Consider the following 22,549-nt stretch of genomic DNA (forward strand, 5'->3'; position numbering starts at 1 on the left):
CATGGCACCCAACAGGCAACATTCTGCCCTGCCAATTTTTATCAAAGTCCTAAAAATATAATACCATTAAAAAGCTTCTAGTCTAAAAAGCATCAATCAACTGAAAGCACTGGCAGTGGTCTTTAATTACAATCCAACAGAAGATCGCTTAGAAAATAATGTCACTTCAATAAAGATGATTTTTAAGTGACACAACTCATAGTCCTTCTACTACTTTGTATAAAATAACTGGTATTGCAACCAGATCTGCCATTTCATTATAGAAGAAACAATTTCAATGTGAATCAAATCACTTCATTTGTTAAAATGCTTTGAAAAATAACAGAAGAATGACATCTTCTGACCAGAAAGGATATAGAGCTCTGACAGAGCAGAAGTAGTGCATCAGGAGACAAGGTTTCCAAGGATATTATTAAGCTTGGGAACTCAAGCTAAGGCAGAAATACATGAAAATAATCAAATACATTTCAAAACATTTATTCTCTGCCTATAATAACAAACACTCAAATATTATTTCTTATTTATGTATATAAATATTTCTTATTATGTATATAAATAAAACTTCAGAAAATGCTAGTCTGGTGACTTACACTTTTCAAAATCTGTTATATAAAAGATGTATTTTTTCCAACTCCCCCTCATCCCTGGGGAATGAGGTACTTGGAGAAAAACAAAAAGATCACATACTTGGTTGAAATTATAGAGCCTTACAAAGTAGCATGACTGTGTTTGGGTTAACTCAGGTAGTGACTGTCTCTTGGCAGTTAAATTTGCTATGGAAGGAGAGTTTTGAAGATTATTAGAGAAGCAAACTGATAGAGACTTCATTTTAAATGCAGGAAATAGTTAAGTCTCTGCTAGAAGTAATTTTTACTTTAAAAAAAAAAAAAAAAGTGCTTGCAAGAAGAACTCATTTCTACTTTTACCTTGGAAAGTGTAAGTTTTCCCAGCATTTGTTACACCATATGTAAAAACAAGACGATTATATCCATCTAGAAAATCTTGCACTGGTTGCTTCATGGTACCTTCAAAGAATTCTTCTTGGGTTGTTTCAGGTCCAAATACCTGAGTATTACCAAGAAATATTTATATTTTGAGTAATTATTAGAGAGTTTTAAAGAATCTTTTAAATTCTATTAGTTTATCATCTTAGACTATAAAGTTAAAAAATACAGTTTGCTTGGTATTCAGTATCATAAGTTAAAACAACCTATACCAGAAATAATTTAAAAACATTTAAAGACTTGAAGAACATTTCAACATTTACTTGTGAAAAAGTGAACTTCTGTAACGTTGGTCCTGAAGTTTTTTCACTTAGTCGATTCAAAAAGTGTTGGGGGGGCTTCAGTACGATATTTGTTGAGTCTTCAAGTGAAACGCAGTCCTGTTAAAAGGAAACAAGCAATGCAGGCATGAAGAGACTTAAAAGAGCTCAGCTTAAAGGAAAAACAACCTCCCCCAAAAACAAACAAGTATTTTTAAACTAAATAAATGTCACACCTGTGATCCATTTTCTCTTTCCAATGATGTAAATGGCCTGATACGCAAGCAAACTTGTATGTGTCCCTTAGATTCCAAACTGCTCCTCTTAAAAAAAAAATTAAAACAGTTAGAAATTACGTTATTTTTTTGATAATTAGCACATGATCCAATTTTATTTCATCAGGCTGTTTTGTAACAGTAAGTAAAAGTAACATGGTAAGCAAAACTTCTTCACTAGATCAGCTTTTACAAGTGCTTAGGCCCCTGCAGAAGCTTGTCATGCTAAGTTAATCTTGCAACACATTTATGTAAACACTGGATTCAGGCCAACAAAAACATTCCATGAACTGGCAATCAGCCTCATTCACAGAAAACTGAAGCGCCCAACAGAGCATCAGTGCAGTGCCACACAACTTAGTCTAAATCCTATGCCTCTCATTCAAACTAAAAAAAAACCAACAAAGAAGCTTCTCATCTTGTCTGTAAAATTCTGACTATTCTCATCTACGAAAGGACTAAGCTTATGTTTTAACAAATAAATACTCAAACAGTAAAGTTTTCTTACCTGGCTTGTGTCTGAGCTTGAAGAAACCGAAGAAAATTCAGAGGAGAGATCTGTTTTAATATCTTCCACACTTACTGGTCCTGCTCTTGGAGATGGCTCAATGCTAGCAATATAGGATGGTCTGTAAAACATCTCATTATCCAAAGTCGGTTCCATTCTGCAAGATAAAATAAAGCTTTTGTCTGCTCTCTGATCATGTAACATGGAGCTTCTGAAGTCCCTCAGGAGATAAGTCAGTTGGAAACTGGCAATTGCAATTTCGTAAGGGAAAAAGTTTTCTTCAGCCTATTCGTAATTTACATAGCAAGTTTCTGATGGCTGGAGAAGGAGTCTGCATCATGAATTGTTAACAGTCACTCTTCTTTAAATGGAAAGCAAATGTTTATCAGGGTTAAGCCTCGCATCGATACACAAACGTCCTAAAAACAGTCTAACAAGAAAGATAAGTTTTTAAAAAAAACTAATTCCACATCACTTCATGATCCTATTATAGGTTTCATTTAAAATATCATGGTTATCTCTGCAGAACCTGACAAATACTTGCTGTTATAAAGATAACACAGTGTAGCTTAATACAAGACACAGTTCAGAGACATTCCAAGACTAATTTTATGCTATTAAAGGGGCACCAGTATATTTTTCTGCATTTTACTCTCCTATTAATTTTTTCCTCTGATAGTACACATGTGATGTGGCAGGTTTGTTTTACAGATCAAGTTTTAAATAAACCACTGGGCAATTACCAATAGACTATGGCAGCAAGGGATCCAGCAATCAGACACCACAAGACTTCCTATATTTTAAAGCTTTGAACACAAAAATTCAAGGGTCTTCTAGTGCCACATTGCCATGTCCAGGCTACAGCAAAGCATGTAAGTTGTTTTACTAAATACTAATAGAGAGCAGTGGTCATTAAGGTAATGGGCAGAGTAGGACTGGTTCAAAACCCTCTGCTCAGGGATAGTGTGGTTTTCCTGCCTATAATGCAGTCTTTCAATCCCCCCCAGGATAAAACCTGAGAGGTGTCTGGGTTTCAGTGTCAAAACACTTAAGGGCTCAGTCTTCCTATCTAGGCTGCAAAACTGCTAAACAACTCTCAGCAGCTAGAGAAATGCCACCAGGCTGCAAATGAGATAAAGCTATACATAAACTAAGCACCAATGTTTACTTCCTAATCTAATGTTTCTTCTATTCTAATTTTTTTTTCGGCCTAGCATCTGTATGAACACCAGGAAAAACTTGGCCTGAAATATCATCACAGCTTGGACAAAGACTGACCTGTAAATAAGCTGTGGCTGGAAAGAAACATACCTGTGCTGTCACGATCTGGAAGTCTTACTCATCAGCACAAAGCCACACTGCAAAACTCTTATCAGTCCTTTACAGGAAACATATTTGTTAGACGACTGACATTTTAGTTGCTTCAAATCTAAGCTTAAAATGTGATTTGTCAAGATTACGCTTTCACTCTGCATCTTTTTCCTTAAGAAGCAAAACACAAGCGTTAAGCTGTGTACACAAAGCCAGAACTATAAGTATTTGCACAGCCCAGCGGTCAGAACAGTGAGGTTCAAGCCCTGCCTCCACGTTGAGTCACACAGCTCTGTAAGACCTGCAGGTATTCTGGGGAGAACAACTATACTGCAGGCACTACAAGGAACTCGTGTCCTGGGATGCATTATTACAAGCCTGCTAACCGTGGCAATAGAATTTAGAGCTTCTCTTTAGGACACCTTAAGAGAAGGGGATCCCCAGAGAGCCACACAGCAAAGCACGGCCCGTGGGGCTGCCAGGCAGCACAACAGAAGGCAGAGAGAGCTCCAAACCACACAGTAAGGCTGGCAGCTTACATAAAAGCTAAAGCAATACTTCTAATGTCTACAAAAAAAAAAAAAAAAAAAAAAAAAAAAAAAGGAAACTTTCTTCTCTACAAGTATCAACCTTTCACTCGCAGGCTTTACGCTATTTGCCTGCTCTTAGCGAGAGTTACCGAGGCCCTGCAGGCCCCATCTCAAACTGCTCACACCGCACAGACCCTCCCGCGTAACTGGGATGGCAGCGGGATGAGCCGGGGGAAGCAGCCTCTGCGCCGCCGCCACCACAGAGACCACCCACACCGTTTCATGGCCCCACAACCACCGCGACCCCTCTGCCGGTGAGGGCCCGGTGCCCACACGGCCCGGCCCGGCGCCGCTCACTCACCCGGCCGCTCCCGGGTTCACGCTCCGCAGCGGCCGCGGCTTCTTTTCGAATCCGACCAACGGCAGCGCGCGGCGCCGCGCGGCCTCCTGGGAGCACGGCGCTGCCGCGGCGCAGGGCACCACGGGAAGTGTAGTCCCGGTGGGGCGGGGCTGCCTGCTCGGGTTTGCCCGCGGGCGGCGGCCGCGCCCCGCTGGGTCGGAGCGCCCGGGGCAGCTTTGCAGAGGCTGTGGTGCCGCTGTCACACGGGACCGCGGTGCCGCTGCCACACGGGGCCGCCAGCGCCTGGCCCCGTCGCGACAGCAGGACCTCGACTGCCGCGAGAAGGCGCCCTGGCCCCGCCGGGCCTGGCCTCACCTGCCCGCGGCTCCCAGACTTGGCCTCTCCCAGGTGCGGCAGCAGGACGAGTGTAAGTTGGGCTTGCCGGAGCTCTGCATGGTTACAGGCCTTTTGCTGTGTGTTTATAGACACGGTAATCACTGTTTGCAGGTGGTGAGGGGGAAGTGACCTGCTCGATGCCTTGTACCAGAGCAGAGATCTGCTGAATTGGGAAACCCCCGTTTTCAAATCAGGATGTGCTGGTGCCTTCCCCTGGGTTCCAGTCCAGACAAATGACAGCTGTGGAGGACACTTAGTACGGTACCTTTGTTTAAAATCTTCCTCAGGCAGAAATTGTTGTTGGGTGCCAGTCAGGTTTGCATAATGACCATTTAATTTCTTACTCAGCATTGAAAGAAATTATTTTGCGTTATTTTCAAAACAATGGCATAATGCCAATGAGATCATCATTTTCTGGAATGTCAGGGAATGGAAATGTACAGATTTTGGTAATAAAAGTCACCACGAGTTTCTCTTTAGAATCAGACAGAGATTTTTTTCAACCATAATAAGAAATGTCTGCCAGTTTTGAATTGAAATAAAAGACAAGTAACTTGAAAGTAGTTAGTATCTGCCAAAACCAAATGTTTATTTTTCATTTGAAGAAAAGAATGCCAGTGAAACCAAGCAATTCTGTAAAGGAATAATTCTAAACAGATTTTGCGTCAGCTGCTTTCATGAGGTTGTCTTTAACATTAAATTCTATCTTTCTTTAAACACTGGCTGTGTCATATCAGTAAAAGGGATATATTAAAAGATTTAGTTTCTTTTTAGGCCACTTTGTAAGAGTTGGTCTGTTTTAGCAGCAGAAAATTATGCAATGTTGAATTTGAAATTGTTTGCTAGTAAAACTGAAAAGTTCTTGAAATCATGCTGATAAGTCTCTGGCTAACCTTTAAAAAATTATTTTGGTTTCTGTTCTAAACAGAATACGAACTACTGAACTTACCTAATGCCAAATCACCTTTTTCATAGCAGGAGAGAAGTAAGAATGACTCTCAAAATAAGGGGAAAAATAAGCTCCTGGGAGAAAACATGAAAGTTGTTGTCTTCTACTTGTTGGAAAGGAAAACTGAGGATCTCGGAATATTTTGCAAGGTATATTCCTAAAAATGTTGGGGTCTGTGTCCTGCAGAAAATTATTCTTGCTAAGTAGGGGCATCACAAAGCTCCTTGTAGAGGCAATGTTTTGATTTTTGAATTTTAGATTTCTGAAACTGTTTTTATGATACTGTACATGGTGCTAAATTAAACTAGAATCTTGAAGGACTCCCATCAGGATACTGAAAGGGCAAACTAAACCACAATCTGACATGTGTTCCCAGCTTCACACAAACCACTATAAAGAAAACATCAGGTCAGCATGACCAATCCAGCCTGCTTTGGAGTGGGAGATGATGAAACTCCATCTATGTAAATAAGCTTTATGGCTTTCTACCAAAATATTCTGCTTAAAATGGTTTGTGTAAGGACACCAGTTGTAACAAAAATATGTGCTGCTAAAACAGCATTCAGTAACTGACTCACCCCTGAAATTTGATTATGTTTCTTTTTAAATTCTTTATAACTTGTGTACCATGTTTGGTACTCACTAAAGGAAAATATTTTTATTAAGGACTTGTTAGAACTGTTACCATTACCCTTAGAAGCTTATGTTCCTTGTATCTGAGGCAGGATTCAAAAGTTGTGGCTAGTCTACTCATGGCAGTGATGAGATGATGCCCTATGAGACAGCACATCTCAGCTTGCTTTTGCATTGCTGTCAGAAGTAATTAGAGACACACATAACACTCCCCGGCATCCTTCAGCACATCTGAGTAGCAGCCAAACCAGAACTGGCTTCAGTTACTTTGTACTCAGCTCACCTTCCCCAGAGAATTAACCAAGTGCTTGAGTTTTCTCTCATCACTCTTGGTTCTGCTGTGCTTCCCCATGCCCAGACAGCGCTGCCTTTCAGCCTGGGTGCAGGCCAAGTCCTTCTGCAGGGTCATTTGGAGCTGACTGGCAAGGGCACTCCTGTTCCTTGTCACAGAGATGTCGTGGAGCAAAGTGGTGCATTGTGTAATCCTCCTGGTGGTCTGCCATGCCAGCCCTTTTGAATTCCTATCTTTCAGGGCAGTGTGTGTCATTTATCCTGTTACTTGTAAAGTCTGGTGGATGCATTTCATACTTCCTTTACTTTGATCCTGTACCCTCATTGCCCCACTCTCATCTTTTGCCTTCAGGCTTCTAATGCACATGCAGCTGATTTTATGCGCTCATAACTTCACAGACTGTTTCACATTTTCTTCTTTAGCAATGTAGGTATGTTTCCCTTTATCATCTATTTTAAGCAGTGAGCTACTTCTTCATCCTCATGAGTGCTCCCTGGCTTGGCAGGCTTTGCCTTGGGGGACAGGTAGCTTTGGGGCACAGAGATCTCTGGTGCTGGACAAAGAAAAGCAGTTGGTTGAGGCATCAGGCCCCCCTGTCTGGGGGAGGCAGGAGCTTTCTGTCCTCAGTTTGCAAATACTGCTGCTGTTTTATAGCTAATTTTGTTGACTAAGTAATTGTGGGGTTTCAGGTGGGGTAGAAGGAAACCTTCCGGAAAGATCTGAGATGGTTGTGAGGCTATTCCTTTGAGGTACTCTGGGAATATAAAATACTGTTTGGAAAATGAATCATAGGCTCATTAGCAAAAAGGGGCGTTCAGGAGTGTATTCAAACATGAGAGAGCCAGTCAGGAGCTGGAAAGGAAGGAAGGGATCACTGATGGGCCGCTGAGGGCACCTGTAACACTTGGTGCTGGACTTAGGCCCTAGTGCTTGTCCTCTGGACACTGCCATGCTTGTGCTTCTCCATGCAGTGAGGCCACCTGGTCCCATGTTGGTGTTTTATGTAAGGAAAATGTGCTACAGGTGCTCAACATACCATTTTTCAATCTTCAAAGCTTCATATGAAAATCTGTACATGGCAAGCAGAGTATTACTCCTTCAGCAAGAGCTGTGTTGTCTTAGGAGGAGATTTGAAATATATTTTTCTGAGATGTATTTCTTCCGCTTTGCATAATTCAAGACTTTGTCTTTAGAAGGAGTGCAGTTGAGACAAAAAAAGCTATTGCTGTGTCTTCCTGTTTCTCCCCCTACCCTCTGGAATTCCTTCTGTTCCTCTTTCAATTATTGCATAATACTCTGATGAACTAAAGAGATCATTTCAGCTTTAACCAACCTTTAAATCTTGTAATTAAGCCCAAAACTTCCAATTACTCTCTGCAATGCTTTCACACAAATAATCACTGCTTTGAAGGTCAGATCTTGCATTTTGAAATCAGAACCTTCTACCTCTCATAAATGGTAAGAACTGTTTTCACCTTGTGACACAGGTATTTGTCCTATAAATGTATAATCTGTTTTGTCTGACTAATAGTCATATGGTAAATAGTGTGGTTAGTTTTTAGGGGTTTAAGATATGTGTATTCAATAGTAAAGCTATTGTTGACCACTCTTAAACTGTGTGCTCTGTGATGCACAAGTGTGCATAGATGGCTTTTTCATAGCTGAGTATAGTTTGTGGGGCATTTGTGTTGTGCTCCAGGAAATGAGCACCAGCCCAGCTAGACCAGTTGTGGGTCACAAAAATGAGGCATTTTGGAGTTACTGGGAATCACATAATTGGAAATCTTGACGGAGAATCCATGAGCAGGATGGCTGGTATTGAATAGTTGGTTAATATTCTTCTTTCCTCCTAGTGAGCATTATACTGACACCTCAGGACATGCTCTTAGAAATGGCTCTACAGGTGGAATAATAAATTGAATACTGTACTTAGAATAAATCAGGATGAGTTTTGGCACTGTTTTGCCATAGTCTGGATCTTGCATCTTAGTTTTCCTGTGGATTTGAAGTTCTTATAACTTTTTGTCATAACAATGGAGTGGTATTGTTGATACAGAAGATACAATCCAGAAACACTGGCCACTTCAGGAGATTTTTTTAATGTATGTTGCTTATATTTCATGAAGGGTATTTGAACTGTGCATCCAACTTTTATTTAGTTTCTTGAAATGCCTCCTGCTTTTTTTGTTTCTTTTTTAATTATTTCTAAAGCTGTGCCTAAGTTCTGCAAAGATTTGCATAATGTCTTTTTACCTTCTAGGTCTTAGCCCAGGTATGTTGCCACTTTTTTGTGTACATGATGTTAGCTATTTTATTTGCAGACAGTGTGCTAGCTCCAGGTTAAGGGCTGGAGGTGCATTCCAAATCTTATTAGTAAAACTTTATTTCTCCCCATGTGTTATTGATTCTTTTTCAATCATCTGCTTAGCTGTATAAATACCAACAAGGGTAACTGTAATTTGAAGGTAAAATCTCAGGGTTGGCTTTTTCTAAAAAGAAACATATGTTTGAGGTTTATTTCAGTTGAGGCTTCAGAAATTTTATTTCACTTCCAGGCTGCTTGTGGAAATTCTTCATGGTGTAAGAAATTCAAGCTTTAATCCTTAGTATTACTTTTTGAAGAATATTGCTAGGGTTTTTGGTTTTTGGTTTTTGTTGCACTGCTGTGTAAAATGCAATCTCTAAATAGCTGTCTAATGGTCCCAGAACCTTCAGAACAGCCTGAGAAAATTCTACCAAAGACATTTTGTTAAAAGTTACATTCTCAATTGTTACTCTATCATCTTACTAAAAGCTTAACAAGATAAATAAATTAGACATACATTCAATACATATTTAGAGTAATGCAATTCTGAAATAGGGAAACTGGCCAAAATACCTCTAAATGTATATCAGATATATAGCTTTTAGCTGAAGAAGCTGAAAGAATTCCAGTAAAGGGGTGTGTGTGTAGAGACATCTGTAAGTTCTCTGTAGAAACCAGAGGACTGGATAATTTTGTGTCTCAGAAATATAAGGTGCCTTAAAAGAAGTGGATCAAGAGCAAGAAGTTTACTGCTCAAATAACATGAGCTAAATCCAAGGAGCAGGCTATTTTGTAGTGTAGTATTACTCATCTTGCTGGCTCTGACACCCAAGACAGGGTTTCTTTTATTCTTGCCAAATGTCAACCATGTGTCTTGATCTCAGGAATTCGTGCCATTCCCTGACATGATGTACCTTTCCTTGGAATGTCATCCTGGCTTTGGGCACTCAGGACTTCTGCTCTAACTCACGTGAAGATGTGATTGGAGTGGGAAAGTCACACCACTGACCTTCAGATGTTTTAACTTGGGCTTCCTGTACAGCCTGTGCTGAGAAACACTCAGAATGGATTCAGGCCTATGTTAAATTCTTGTTCTGGAAGCGCACTTAAACTACATGGTACAGCTAAGCTATGTAATTGTAACCCAGATTACCCTTTGGAGGAACCTTGCTTTCTTCACTAGTTTTTTAGCTTAGATATCAAAATTAATGTCTAGTTTTGGGTAACATGGTTATGCTACAGCATGATAAAAGGGTGAGGAATGAACATTGATAAAACCAATTTCTTAACCAGTGACATACCTTTAAAGGACTGGAAAATCATGATTCTTTGACAATAACAAATGGCCAGGACTTACATTTTACAGTACTACCAGCTGGCATTGGCTATCCTGGAGGAAAAATAAACAGAAGGCAGAGAGAGCTTAATACATGCTAGACACCTGCCCTGCATAAAACACAATCACAGTCCTGCATAGAAGAGCCTGTGTTTGTGCCTATGCTCCTTGCAGTCCTTGTAGAGAAACAGTCTTCTTCACTCAAAGTGGACCAGCAGATGAAAGGCTATGAAAACTCATGAAGTCTCAGTTACTTCTCAAAGAGTGGATTAATGGACAGCTAACTTTTATTTGACATATTCTTATGCAGTTATTTTTAGCTAAATTGGCCAGTAGATGAGTGTGGCCAAACATGCTGGGGCAGCAGAAGAGCAGGCAGAAGTGTTGGTGGGACAGGAGGGCAGGGCTGCTTCTCTTGTGTTGGGCAGTCTTGGATTGGCTACTGTTTCTAAAGCTGCGTTTTTGGCAATCCTTCAGCAAGGACTCGAATATGCAGGTGCCTGCCTGGGTTGCAGCCTTTGAGCATATCCAGACTTGCAGAGTTAGAGTGTGTTTCCAAAGGTAGTTTAACATCTTGTTCTAAAATTGATGCTGCCCTGCCTGATGTTGTCACAACATGCTGCAGCCAAGGATAAGCAGTGTTTTGAAACAGGTCAGGCTTCCTTACTGAAACTTGGCTCACAGTTGAAATCTGAAGAAACTGAAAGGTTGAATGCTACTAAGTACTGGCTGATCTGACCCTCAGTAGTCAGAATAAACGCTGTTTTGCAAAAATAGTGAAATTCCATTGTTGCTAATTCAGTTTTGTACATCTGAATTTTCCTGTCTTGTTTAAACAAATTATAGGATCTGACTCCAGTTTCAGTCAGGTGCTTTGTATAGTGTTGCCAAGTACTGTCATACTGCCTCACTTCATTGTATATGTGGATGCACTGAAGAACACACACATTTAAAAACTACTGTGAGATCCTTCTTGGTGAAAGGCATTATAAAAAGGAGGTAATTATTTCAACATTTGATTCAGATATTCTATATAAAGCACATTTTGGCATTACAAAAAGTACCAAAACATTTAACAGTTTGGGGGGAAGAAAGGAGTCCTTTTTATTTTTAAGGATAATATTAGCATAAATTTAAAAATTAGTCATATGCTAACTAATTTCTAACTTGGTGACTCATGCTCTTGGCAAACTAATTATTCAAGACAAGTGACTCAGAAATAGATGCTATAGTTTTATGGCTATTGTGGTTACAACTAAACATGAGGCATGATTTTGGGTGTAACAAATGTATCTATACCAAAATTATGCCACAGTGCTGGTTGAGGGTGTATTATGCATGAAGATTTCTTTAATCTGATGTGGTTTTGTCCTTTTTAGGTAAGATGGTGCAGTTGGCTTCTGGGTGTCTAAAGCAGTCAGGGCCACCAAGAATCTCAGGGCTGTATTTGGTCAAGAAAAATCTAATCTGATGTGTATTTCTTTCTGTCCAGGAGCAGTGATTTATTAAAGCCTCATCACAGAAGCATTTCTCTGATTGAACTTTTCACTTCAGATCCTTAATAAATTGTTTGATGGATATTATTGATAATGTTGATCTGGAGATGATAGGAAGATTCATGCTATATTTGCTTGGGATGAATATAGCACCAGGCTATTAGCTGTAATCCTCTCTCTGTTTTGTTTTTCTTTCCATGCTGCTCCTGGCTTCAGTCTGCAAAGTACTATCACAGCAGAGGTCTGATCTGATGAAACCACAACTAATGCCAATGCCTGCCTATGATGGGAAGAGTACCCAGCCTATAAACTTGGGATTTCTGGCCTCTTAACAGGCAAGTCTGTTGCTCATCTTCCCCTTCCCGCCCACTGGCTCCTTTTGTTTGTGTTCTTTCTCTGTATTATTAACTCATATTGAAGTTCAGTGTCACTGTTTCCTGGGAACCCAGTTTCATTTGGGTGTACGTACAGTCTAAAGAAGTCACATGTTACCTCCATGGTGGGAGTTCATCATGCAATAAAAATACAAAACAATTTTGTTTTAATAGTTCTGATGATTTTCAGCTGAAGCAATGAAAAGGAAAGTCAGTCATATTTTAGTGAAATGTTCATGTTTCTCAACTATGATTTTTAAATTGAGAATTTATGGTAATGTTAGAAATTATTCATAATTATTGCAGATACCTATACAGCCTTATTCTCAGAAAGTAGTTAGTACAGCTGAAATTATTCCTGTAGTGAGACAGGAGAATATCTTAAGCAAGCTGCATTGAACAGTAGTCTGTATTCTCTTTCTTTCGTTTAATGACGCAGAGAATAACACAGATCATATCAAACAAGGCCCTCAAACACCGTGCTTTGAGGTCAATTACCTGTGTGCCTGGAACTTTGATCACACTGGTAATGGCCAGATGACATAATTTGGGTGGATGTACACACAAAGATAAATAGGCAGCTTTTCACTGAATTTTCAAGCAGAACAAGAAATGTCAGTGAAGCAGAAATGGGTGTTTCTAATATGCTCAAAGAACTTCAACAAAGGAAGCTAATACTGATTAATTAATTTGCTGAAACTGCAAGCAAGGGGATTTGTTTGTTTGGTATTTAAATTTAAATGGATCCTGTTTCCAATAAGCAACATGAAGGAGGAATATTTCCAGGGCACTGCCATTCCAAATGGAAGACAGCGTGTTCTCTGCCTGATGAAATGTAAGTTCCGCTGCTAATCAGCCTGCCTAAAGCACTGCTAGATTAATAGCCAGTCTTCCTGACAATCCAGCTTCTGAGGAACTGAAGCTGTTTTCCTAATTTTTTTAAGAAAATTAAGATGTTCTGATGTTTTTCAAGTAGAAATCTTTCAGGTTTCCCTTTCAGCACTGACCCTGCCTAGGCAAATGAGTTAAAAATCTCTGAAAGTCTGCTGCTAAATTTTTCAGTTGAGGGGCATGGACATTTAAATTTCTGGTTTGGGTGAAACTGATCCAAATAGAGCTTTCGTTTGGGAAGTGAGACCTATCTGCAAGTCCTTTCTCAGCTCTCTTGCTACTTTTTATTTTAGCATTATTGTTGTTTTGGTTTTTTTTTAAATGGAAGGTGAGAAGAGCAGTTATTCACAGTTTGTAAAGGGTTTGAAGATCTGTGTGCACAGAGCTCTATGTAGGTGAAAATTATTTAAATTTAGAGCTGTGTTTTGTCTTCTTCCTTTTTTCCTTATGTCAGTCTATGCTGTGACTGAAGTCAATCTGCTCATGATCAAATCTAAACTTGCTTGGTGATTAAGGGGGTAAATTTTGGGATTTTTGTTTAACCACAGACTTTCTAGTTCACTGAAATTAGGATTCCTGCCTGATTTCTCTCTGCATGAAGGATAAGGTTTTTTTTCTTAATATTTTCATTAATTGTTTGTCTTTGCCATTCCTATAAAAATAGTCATGATGAGTCCATCACTGGTGCTCTTTGCATTTGCTTCAAAATACAGGAATGAATCTGCTCTAAAAATGACTTTGTGTATGTATTTCTGTATATGTTCTGGGAGGATCTAAGGTCTGAAAACTGTTGATGATAAGGAGGTGATAAATCAGACAACTTTTTTTGTTCAGGATTTCAGGTCACATGTATCAATTTCAGCTTGTATCAGATTGCAGTTGTGCCTGTGAATGAAGACTAATGTCATATTTGTGGGCAGTATGTTATGTGCAGTCCATGATCACTGATGCCTCAAAACCATTGTATCAGTGTTTCTCTTACAGCTTTATCTGATGTGGTATGTGTGCCTTCCTTTCTGATCTGTGTGCTTGTTCTGCTTGTTCTCCATCTTTTTATTTTCCTTTGTATGTATGTGTGTCTGTATATGTATGTGTGTGTGTTTTGGGTTTTTGTTTGGTTTTGGTTTTTGGTTTGGTTCCCTCTTTCCTTCTAAGAGGCAATGGAATGAAGATAAGATACATGTCTCCTTTAGAAAATTTAAATTTTATAAATTAAGAAAAAGCAAATCAGTTGGTGTTTACTACTTTTGGGGGAGTCAGGAAAAAAGGATGAGGGGTAGATGTCTTTGCTGTATCAGTTCTGTTTCCAGTGAATATACAAAGGTTTACCGTTTTGGGTTGCAAAGAACAGTAAATGTATATAATCAGAATTTTATATGTGAGTGTTAAAGTGACATCCCAGGGTGTTACACCATATGTTACAAGATACAAAATCTTTTGTGCTCCATGGTACTTGGCATATGTTGCTTAGACACTTCCATGTTAATAATTGATCCAAATAAGTTGTTTTGATCACCCATATGGTATCTTTGAGTCTTAAATTCCCATTAGACTAAGTGTATGTTTGTATTAGATATGTTTTATTACAAGAAAACAAATATTTTGGTGACACTAAGATCCCTGCAGTGAAATACAAATTGGTTCATATGCAGGAGAGACTCTGAAAGTTGCTTTCAATGGTAGGGTTTTCTTCACAACTTATCTAATTAAAAACCAGAAGTCTCTAATTACAGTTCTGGTATTCTTTTATAGCGTATACGTAGTTTGTATGGACATTGTGAAAACCCAAAAACTCTAAATTGGCCTCTTGAATATAAGAAAATGCACAGCACAGAACATACTTTAAGGCAAAGTCACTAGTTCCAGAAATACTCAGAAGATATAACTATGGCAAACCCACTCAATGCTAGCATAAGATTGTTTCCCTTCTTTGTTACCAGGTAGTTGGAGCATTTAAGGACAAATTTGTCATTTGTAGCATAGCTCCTTCCTACACAAGACTCTCATTGTTTGCAAACATGGATTAAAAAGGTATTTTTAAAAATATTAGTATTTATGTATTATTGTCTGTGGTTTCAACTTAAACTCACAAGGACCTACTAAATGTTTTTTTTAGCCTAGACCGATCTTTGGTTTATCTGTCTGTAAGCACATATTCTACTAAATTTTTAGCTCCAGGTGAATTATGATGTTTGGACTTTAACCCTGTGCTTAAAAGTTCATTCAGACATAGCTTCCTTGCTACGGGAGAAATACTAAAGGTGTGGTATTTCCATTTAGACTATTTCCCATCTCTGAGCTAGTTTAAAAGAAGGAAAATTAAACCTCTGTGTCCTTTCTACGCTCTTATGGACACTGTGTGTTGCCTCCTGAGTTAGATGAGTAAACCAGTTTTGTCTGCATTGGAGGTATGTGTGTGCAGCTAGAATAGTTTAAAGAGATGCCTTTTTTTACCTCTTCCAAGCACAGGCATAGGAAGACAGGTTTTCTGTTGTTACCTGATTCATTATCATTAATATCCGTGGAAATTTCATGTCAGCATTTAAGCTCTGGGAATACAGACACCAATGCAAGTTAAAAGTCTCTTGTACAGCTGACTGTTGATAGGAGAACCAGTTTCTCCTCTTTAGATGTGGCAGTGCTGAATAAAGAGGTAGTCTTTGGTACTTGGCAGCCATTCATTCTTCCAAAGTGCTTGTTTTGAAACTATCACTTACCTCCTGATTGCATTGTGAAGGACCACATGAATATGATGAGTTGCAAAAAAAGTGTAGACATTCAGCTGAGCAAAACCAGTATGTATACATACATGAGGATAATTGTCTGTGGGGAAGCAGTCAGGAGCAAAGGCCATTGTTTTCTCTTCTAGGTGCTCTGCCACTTGTTGCAAGAATTTATCCTTTTTTATGATGATGAACGTTATTTCTCAATCGGTGGGTTGTGAACTTGCGTGATTTCCAATCACATTTTGTATATTTAAGTTCGATAGTTAAAAGATAAGCAGCAGTACACTGAGCCAAATGTTTGGGTAAAAGGTAGACTTTATGGGGCAAAGGAGAGTGCATTGGAAATGAGTTTTTTAGCCCCATTATCTGTTTGTTTTCTTTTTAAAAAAGTTCTTGGCAGAATAGAAACTATGGTATGGGGAAAAAAAGATTATTCACCTCCAACAGATGCTTTATCTTCACTGTCTGGTAATCATAAGAAATAGTCAAGGACCCTAAATGCTACTAATTCGGAGAGTTTTATTTGAAATGTCTGAACTAAGGCACTTAAATTTTTTTTGCCTGTAAAAGAAGAGCACCAACAGCTCTTTAACTGCCAGGGTTCAGTTCCAGTTGGAGAGAGCAAGTGTAAACTAAGTTAAAATTGTCTAGTTGGACATAGAAACAGAGGTATTGTCAGGGAAAGGCTTTAGGAAGAAAAGATTATCACTGCTTTTTGACTACTGCGTGCTTTTTTTCAGTTGGAATGAAAGACAGCAACCACAATCCCTAATCTCATCTCAGAACTGCCAGAGGAGAACTGTAGAAACCACTTGGACTGCTGCAAAATCTGGCCACAGGCATGGGCGAGATGGTAAGACCAGCCTACCCCTGTGTACCCTTCTGACTGTTACTCCCTAGTCTTGGCTGTTGTTGTTAGATGTCTGAGTCCAGTCTGTTATACAGGCAGATAGTGATTAGACAAGGGGAAACAGAGGAGAGATTTACATTAGATGTTGTTAGGAAGAAATTATCTACTCAGAGGATAGTGGGGCACTGGAAAAGGTTGTCCAGACAAACTGTGAGTGCCCCATTCCTGGGAGTGTTCAAGGCCAGATTGGATGGGGCCCTGAGCAACCTGATCTGGTGGGTGGCATCCCTCTGCATGGCAGGGGGCTTTGAACTAAATGGTATTTAAGGTCCCTTCCACCCCAAACAATTCTGTGTCCTAGTCCAGACAGCATTCCAGGTAGCATTCATGCTGCCTTGCCTGGCCACTAAGCTTGGCACTTGAGCCAGGAGATGTATCTATGCCCTATTTGTCATCAACAAAGAGAAAGAACATTCCTCCTCAGGGCTGTTCAGACAGCCAAAGCAACGTTCCTGCTTACACAGAGTGCCTTTTTCCCTGTTTCACTCCCTTGATGAAAGTTGGGGGAGATGAGCTTCCTCTCTGTGCAGGGCTTTGCTTCATAACATTAATAGGTTTTCTTTAGGTGCCACAGAAGGCATAATTGAAAGAAGCCTGTACTGATAAGTGGGTGAAAGGGGAAGAAACTGATGTCTCAGTATCATCTTTCTTGGCCTCAATCTGACAAAGATTTAGGCATATGACTAAATTTATGCCATTCATTTCCTCTGTTGTCTGCAATCAGTTTCCCCTCTCAGATGCTTTAGTGTTTGGGGGAAGCAGAATGTGAGCTAGCTGTTGTGATAGTAAGATTTCCTTAGCTTTCCCGAGGCACTCCAATAATCCCAGAGGTCTTTATGTCCATTTTCAAATACTCTGATATTGCACTTTCCAGATAAGAATTTTACTCAGTTTTAGAGCTGTTTTATCCCATTTGATTTACGCATCTATCACTTGTCATTATATAGTTATATTTGACTGTTGGTCTTCTAGCCCTGCAATTTCTGAAAAAAAGAACTTGAAAAAAACATGTGTCTACCAAAGGTTCTGCATACACCAAAACAGTATGGGGTTTTTTCTAGTTCTGAAGAGAAATTGAGAAGAAATACCAGACTTTCTATTTCATATGTGCAATATGTGAATATACCTAAAACAAAGCAACAGTATCTTTTATTTTTTTTGTGATGACTGTTCTAAATAGTTAATTTGTTCTGCTTTACTACATTTGTTTTATTTCAAAGAGAAAAAATTGAGTAAGAACTAGTATAACTGGCCTGCAGTATAGAAAAGGATAAACATGGATATAATTTGAATAGAAATATTAAGAGGAATGGCAGAGTATCAGCAACTGCTTGAACGTAAATCCTCAGGCAGCTGTACCAGAAGTCTCTTTCCTTACATTTTTTGCACTGTGTAAAACAGTCTGTGTAGTTTGAGAAGATATGTACATGTGTCTTGTTACCATTTCTCTCCAAAATATGACCAAACCTTTGTAGCTGGTTGGCTTTGAATTAGAGTAACACCACTGGTACTCTGTAAGATTTTTTGTTGTTGTTTTTGGATAACAAGCTGTGGGCTGCACCTGTGTGATACTTGCTTTAGCTTAGCCTTAGACCATGGATATAGGAGTCCCATGGAATGAAGGAGAGAGATACAACCCTCAGAGGTTCCTAAAAAATTTCAAGCCAGATTGTCTGATGATAATATACCTGAAAGGGTGCTGTATTTTGTTTGTTTGTTTTTTCCAGTTCCATTGGTTTTGAAACTGCAACATCTGGAGCACAGCACTTTTGATCCATGGCAAAGTATCCTAACTGCAAGGGAGTCAGTAGTTTGCTGAGAATGACAGAGTTAGAGAATTATAGACTTGCCCTCTGTGTTTATAAACAAATAAAAAGAGGTGGGAGAAAGCTGAGTGTCTGAAGCACAGGCAGGTATGGAATACTCCATGAAGTGTTTGCTGTGCAAATGTGTAATATGCAGTGAGTTGGTATAGCAGACTTGTTCAGTGATCTAAGATCATTTGTGTCCTAGACTGTTCAGCATACAACGTGTTTGTAGACCTTTTCCCACCAGATTGCTGCTTTACAGTGAGATACATAGAAAATATTTTAAAATATAAACTAGAAGCTTCCACCTGCTTCAGTTGGAGAAGACAGAAATACTGAGTAAATGTTAATTTTGAAAGAACTGAAATCATCCTTGACTTCGTTTGTCAATATTGCACGTAGATTCTATTTAGATTGTTTTATGAGTTTAACTGAAAACTGACCTGGCAAACTTTGTTTAGAAAGCTAGAGAAAAAGGAAGAGGAAAAATTTACTTAAGTTGCACCGAGGTGTTAGAAACTTGTAATACATGCCATGACTTCATTGACAGATTTTATATGTTTCAGTCCACTTCTATCTGTGGCATAATTGTGCAAAATTAACAGCAAAATGTTAGGGAAATACTTAATTAGAAATAAAGGATTGGAAGGAACTTCAGAAAGGTGCCTTCTCCTTGTCTGGATCAATTCTACTTAGACTTTTTGTACACAGATGTTTAGCTTGTCCTAAAAACTTGCCAGCAATGAACAGTCAGGTCTTCCAGTTCAGCCTAATCCTTGTCTAACTTCATGCTAGGAAATGTCTGCCCCCAGTGTAAAGTAAATTTCCTTTCCTGCAGTTGCCACTTACAAATTTTCTTATTTCTCAATAACTGTGATGATTTCCTTTGCTGCTACCTGTTCCAGGATGTATACCCCTTCAAATCTTCCATTTCATAGACTAAAACTTTATGTCTTCATTTCATTCTGTTCGTTATTCCAAAATTTTTTTAGAATCCTAAAACTGGACACAGTACTTAAGTACAGTATTCCAGTGAGTCAGTGGAAGGACTGTTCTGCTAGCAGAAGGAAATTTAAGTGCGCAATTAAAGGTGCTCTTGCTTTTGTTGGAATAAGGTAAAAAGTTGCCACCTTTGAGCTGAGATACAGTAAATGCTCATGTGCTCCCAGCCAATGCAGAGAAAAACAGGTTTGATCTCCTGTTCCATATCAGGCTGGCTGTATGTGCAGTTTCTGTGTCAGGGACGAGAAGGGACAACTCTCACCAGCTGGGGACAGTAGCAGCATTGATTCCTCATGCCCTAAGAGGTTAGACTTGACAATTTTGTGAAGTGCACCCAGTCAGCTGCCTAGATCTGCCATCAGATGACATGAAGGTCTGTGCCAGTCCAGGCAGCAGCCTTCTGCATTGTAGTTCAAACATAATCAGGTAAGCTAGGGACTTCTAAAGGAATTTCAGTTTTGGAAGCAGTAAATGTTTGTAGCCTGTCTTCCTTCTTACCCTCTTCAGGGCAATTGCATTTGGCCTGGCAATTACAAATGCTTATGCATAAGAAAATTAAGAAAGCTCTAAGTATTTAAATAATCTTCAGAATATTATTTGCAGGCTTTTAGGAAGAAAATTTTACTTTGTTCTCAAACACTCTCTCTTCATTTTCCCAACTTGGTGTGCTTGTTTTTCTGTTGCTTGCTCCCAGTTACCTAAACATAGTGTTCTGTTGCCCAGCCAAGAAGTGGAGGAATGTAACATTACCTCTCCTGAAGCCATTTCCTAACGCAGTATCCCTTTGTGGAGGCAATTATAATAGTTCTTCATGTTTACTACGTGTTCTACTGTGGAGGCCCCATGTGCTGTACTAATTCTAGGTGTAAGAGGGAGCCTTTATGAGACCTGCTTTTACTTTAAGGACAACCACGCATATAATGACTGGCAGTTTGTATGGAGAAATGACCTTCATGTGCAGAGCAAAATTCAATTAGTGTTTCTTTTCAAGTATACACGTGACACCACAGCATAGTTCACAGTTTTTAATTCCACTTGATATTTGATACATCCCATTCAGAAAATGTGTTTTTACACTTGGCTATCTAATCGGTCAGGGAATAAATCACAGTCACAGATTATCAGCGCTGTACAGGGAAAGCCAAGATACTAAAAAAGCATGAGGTCGAACACATTCAAGGTCACACTAGTCCCTCTAAGCTGCTGAGTGACACGTGACAACGTAGGCAAAAATTTGAACGTTCCTACCGATGCGTAAGTAACTTTGTGTGAGGTACAGGGCACACCGGGGTGCACACGCACCGGGGCCTCCGAGACACAGCTACCCGAGTCACGCGAGCGTGCTCCGGGGTACACCGCAGAGAAAACGACCTGGCAGCCGGTGCCAGGGGCAGGCTGCTCAGTGTGCAGCAGCGAGCAGGGCGGCGGGAGCCCGTTCGCCCCGCAGTTGTACCGGGGGCAGCGAGCGGTGGCCGTGCCCCGCCGGCCCGGCCCGCCCGCGCGCTCCCGCCGCCGCTGGCGGAGGCCCGCAGGTGCGGGGCGCGGCGCCGGGAGCGCGCACGTTGCCCGGGCGGGGGGGGTCGCCGCGTCCCCGGCGAGGGCGGCGGCCGCCCCTCTGCAGCGCGCTGCGGGCAGGACGCCTGCGCCGTGCGGGGGGGCGGGCGCCGCATCCCAGCGCTCGGAGCTGCGGCCACGGGCGCCGGCATGAGCGGAGGCTTCGCTGCGCCCAGCCGGACCTGAGCCGGGAGACAAAGGGGAGAAGCTGCCGCCATGGGCGAGCAGCTCCGCGCCCAGCCCGCCGCCCCGGCGGGGCCGCCGCCCGCCGCCGCCTCCTGCTCGCTGCTCGGCGGGCTGCTGCAGAACGGCTTCCACCCCGCGGGCCCGCCGCTCAGCAACGGCGGCTGCGGGGAGCCGCCGCACCCGCTGCTGCTACGCCCGGAGCTGCCGCCGCTCAGCCACGGCTCCCCGGCCAAGAAATGCAGGCTGCGCCGGAGGATGGACTCGGGCCGGCGGCACAGGCCACGTAAGTGATGACCGCGGCGGCTCTGGGGAGCGGCGCCCGCCCGGCGCCCTCCGCGCGGCGCTGCCGCAGCCCGGCCCGGTGTCGGCTCCCTCCCTGCAGAGCGCCGCCCGGCCGCGGCTGACGGCCGCCCGGCTCCGCGCCGCGGGCGTTCCGCCCCCCAACGCCGGCTGCCGGGCGGGCGGAGCGAGGGCCCCGTGCCGGCCAATGCGGCGGCGCCGCCCGGGCACGGCCCCGCTCCCGCGTGGGCCGGGCCCGCCCTGCGCCAATGGGGCGGCGGCGGGCGGGGAGCGGCGGCCCGGCACAAACGCGGGCGGCGGGCGGCCGCTCCTTGCCGAGCTGCGCGTCGGGCGGTGCCCAGGGTCCTGCCCGGCTCGCCGCCTCCTCGCCGCACTCATGAAGCTCATAGTGCCCAAGAAACACTGTGAGTAACGCCGAGGCGCTCTGGGGCGTGCGAAGGCTCCACGGGTTTAGCGTGTGCTCCTTTCGCGCGCGTTGTTAGAATGAAGGAAAAAGCGAACCTGGGAGCCGGGAGCAAGTTTATCTGACTGGCGGGAAGAAAATATTTGTAGACACTTTAAATTTGTAATATGCTTCTCATTTAGGAAGTGTTCGTGAACTTATTTCAGGCTTGATTTTAAGGCTGAGGCTCAAACGTCCTATTTGTTAATTCTGTATTTCCATAATTCTCTATGGTTTATTGCTTACTGCCCTTGCTTACAGTAGGTACTGAGTAATTCCATGCTAACCTCTGTAAGTAAAACAATCTAGGGGGAAAAATAATCCATTTCTTACTACTCTCACTTCTCTAGCCCTTCACATAAACCCACGAGAGTTTGGTTCTTTGTTACAAGTTCTGCGTGTTCTAAACGGGTAATAGACTAGTCAGGATCAGAGCTGCCTGCTGCCAAAACTAAAGATGTTTCTACTCAATCGGAAGTAATGTGCATTCAGCTACTCTGGGTTTTGGTTTTTTTCTTTGTCTTGAAGAGATTATTTTTAAAACTTTCTAGTTAAATGGAACAAAGTATTTAGAAACAGCCTTGAAGAACTAGCCCTTTCACAGGACTGTGTATTAACCAGTGCCTTTTCTTGCTGTTCCATGCTTTTGGTGAGCTGCTCATGCCACTTTCCCTTAGAATGTTCTCTGACTGATTAATCATGTGCTGCTCACAGTACCTGT

The 22,549-nt window shown here is 41.5% G+C and overlaps 2 protein-coding genes across 5 annotated transcripts in view; one reads left to right on the top strand and one right to left on the bottom strand.

Moving 5' to 3' along the window:
• The window catches only part of KIF20B (kinesin family member 20B), a 34,000-nt gene extending 29,668 nt beyond the window's left edge, over nucleotides 1-4,332 (bottom strand). The window contains exons 1-5 of the mRNA XM_033066810.1: nucleotides 4,250-4,332; nucleotides 2,048-2,204; nucleotides 1,501-1,587; nucleotides 1,268-1,384; nucleotides 927-1,065 (exon numbers count right to left, since the gene is read on the bottom strand). Coding sequence (XP_032922701.1) covers nucleotides 927-1,065; nucleotides 1,268-1,384; nucleotides 1,501-1,587; nucleotides 2,048-2,203 — 499 coding nt within the window. The 5' untranslated portion in view covers nucleotide 2,204; nucleotides 4,250-4,332. The remainder of the gene's footprint in view (nucleotides 1-926; nucleotides 1,066-1,267; nucleotides 1,385-1,500; nucleotides 1,588-2,047; nucleotides 2,205-4,249) is intronic.
• Nucleotides 4,333-12,734: 8,402 nt separating this feature from the next.
• Nucleotides 12,735-22,549, top strand: part of PANK1 (pantothenate kinase 1) — a 35,165-nt gene continuing 25,350 nt past the window's right edge. Inside the window, exons 1-2 of one of the 4 annotated variants that reach the window (XM_033065615.1) lie at nucleotides 12,735-12,844; nucleotides 16,367-16,479. In XM_033065615.1, the coding sequence (XP_032921506.1) occupies nucleotides 12,750-12,844; nucleotides 16,367-16,479 (208 nt within the window). In that variant the 5' untranslated portion in view covers nucleotides 12,735-12,749. Of the gene's footprint in view, nucleotides 12,845-16,366; nucleotides 16,480-18,263; nucleotides 18,450-21,042; nucleotides 21,370-21,689; nucleotides 21,791-22,549 lie in introns of those variants that run through there. The other 3 variants (XM_033065617.1, XM_033065614.1, XM_033065616.1) reach the window with 3 other exon arrangements.

Source organism: Catharus ustulatus, chromosome 8 (assembly GCF_009819885.2).
Source record: "Catharus ustulatus isolate bCatUst1 chromosome 8, bCatUst1.pri.v2, whole genome shotgun sequence".
Taxonomy (NCBI): domain Eukaryota; kingdom Metazoa; phylum Chordata; class Aves; order Passeriformes; family Turdidae; genus Catharus; species Catharus ustulatus.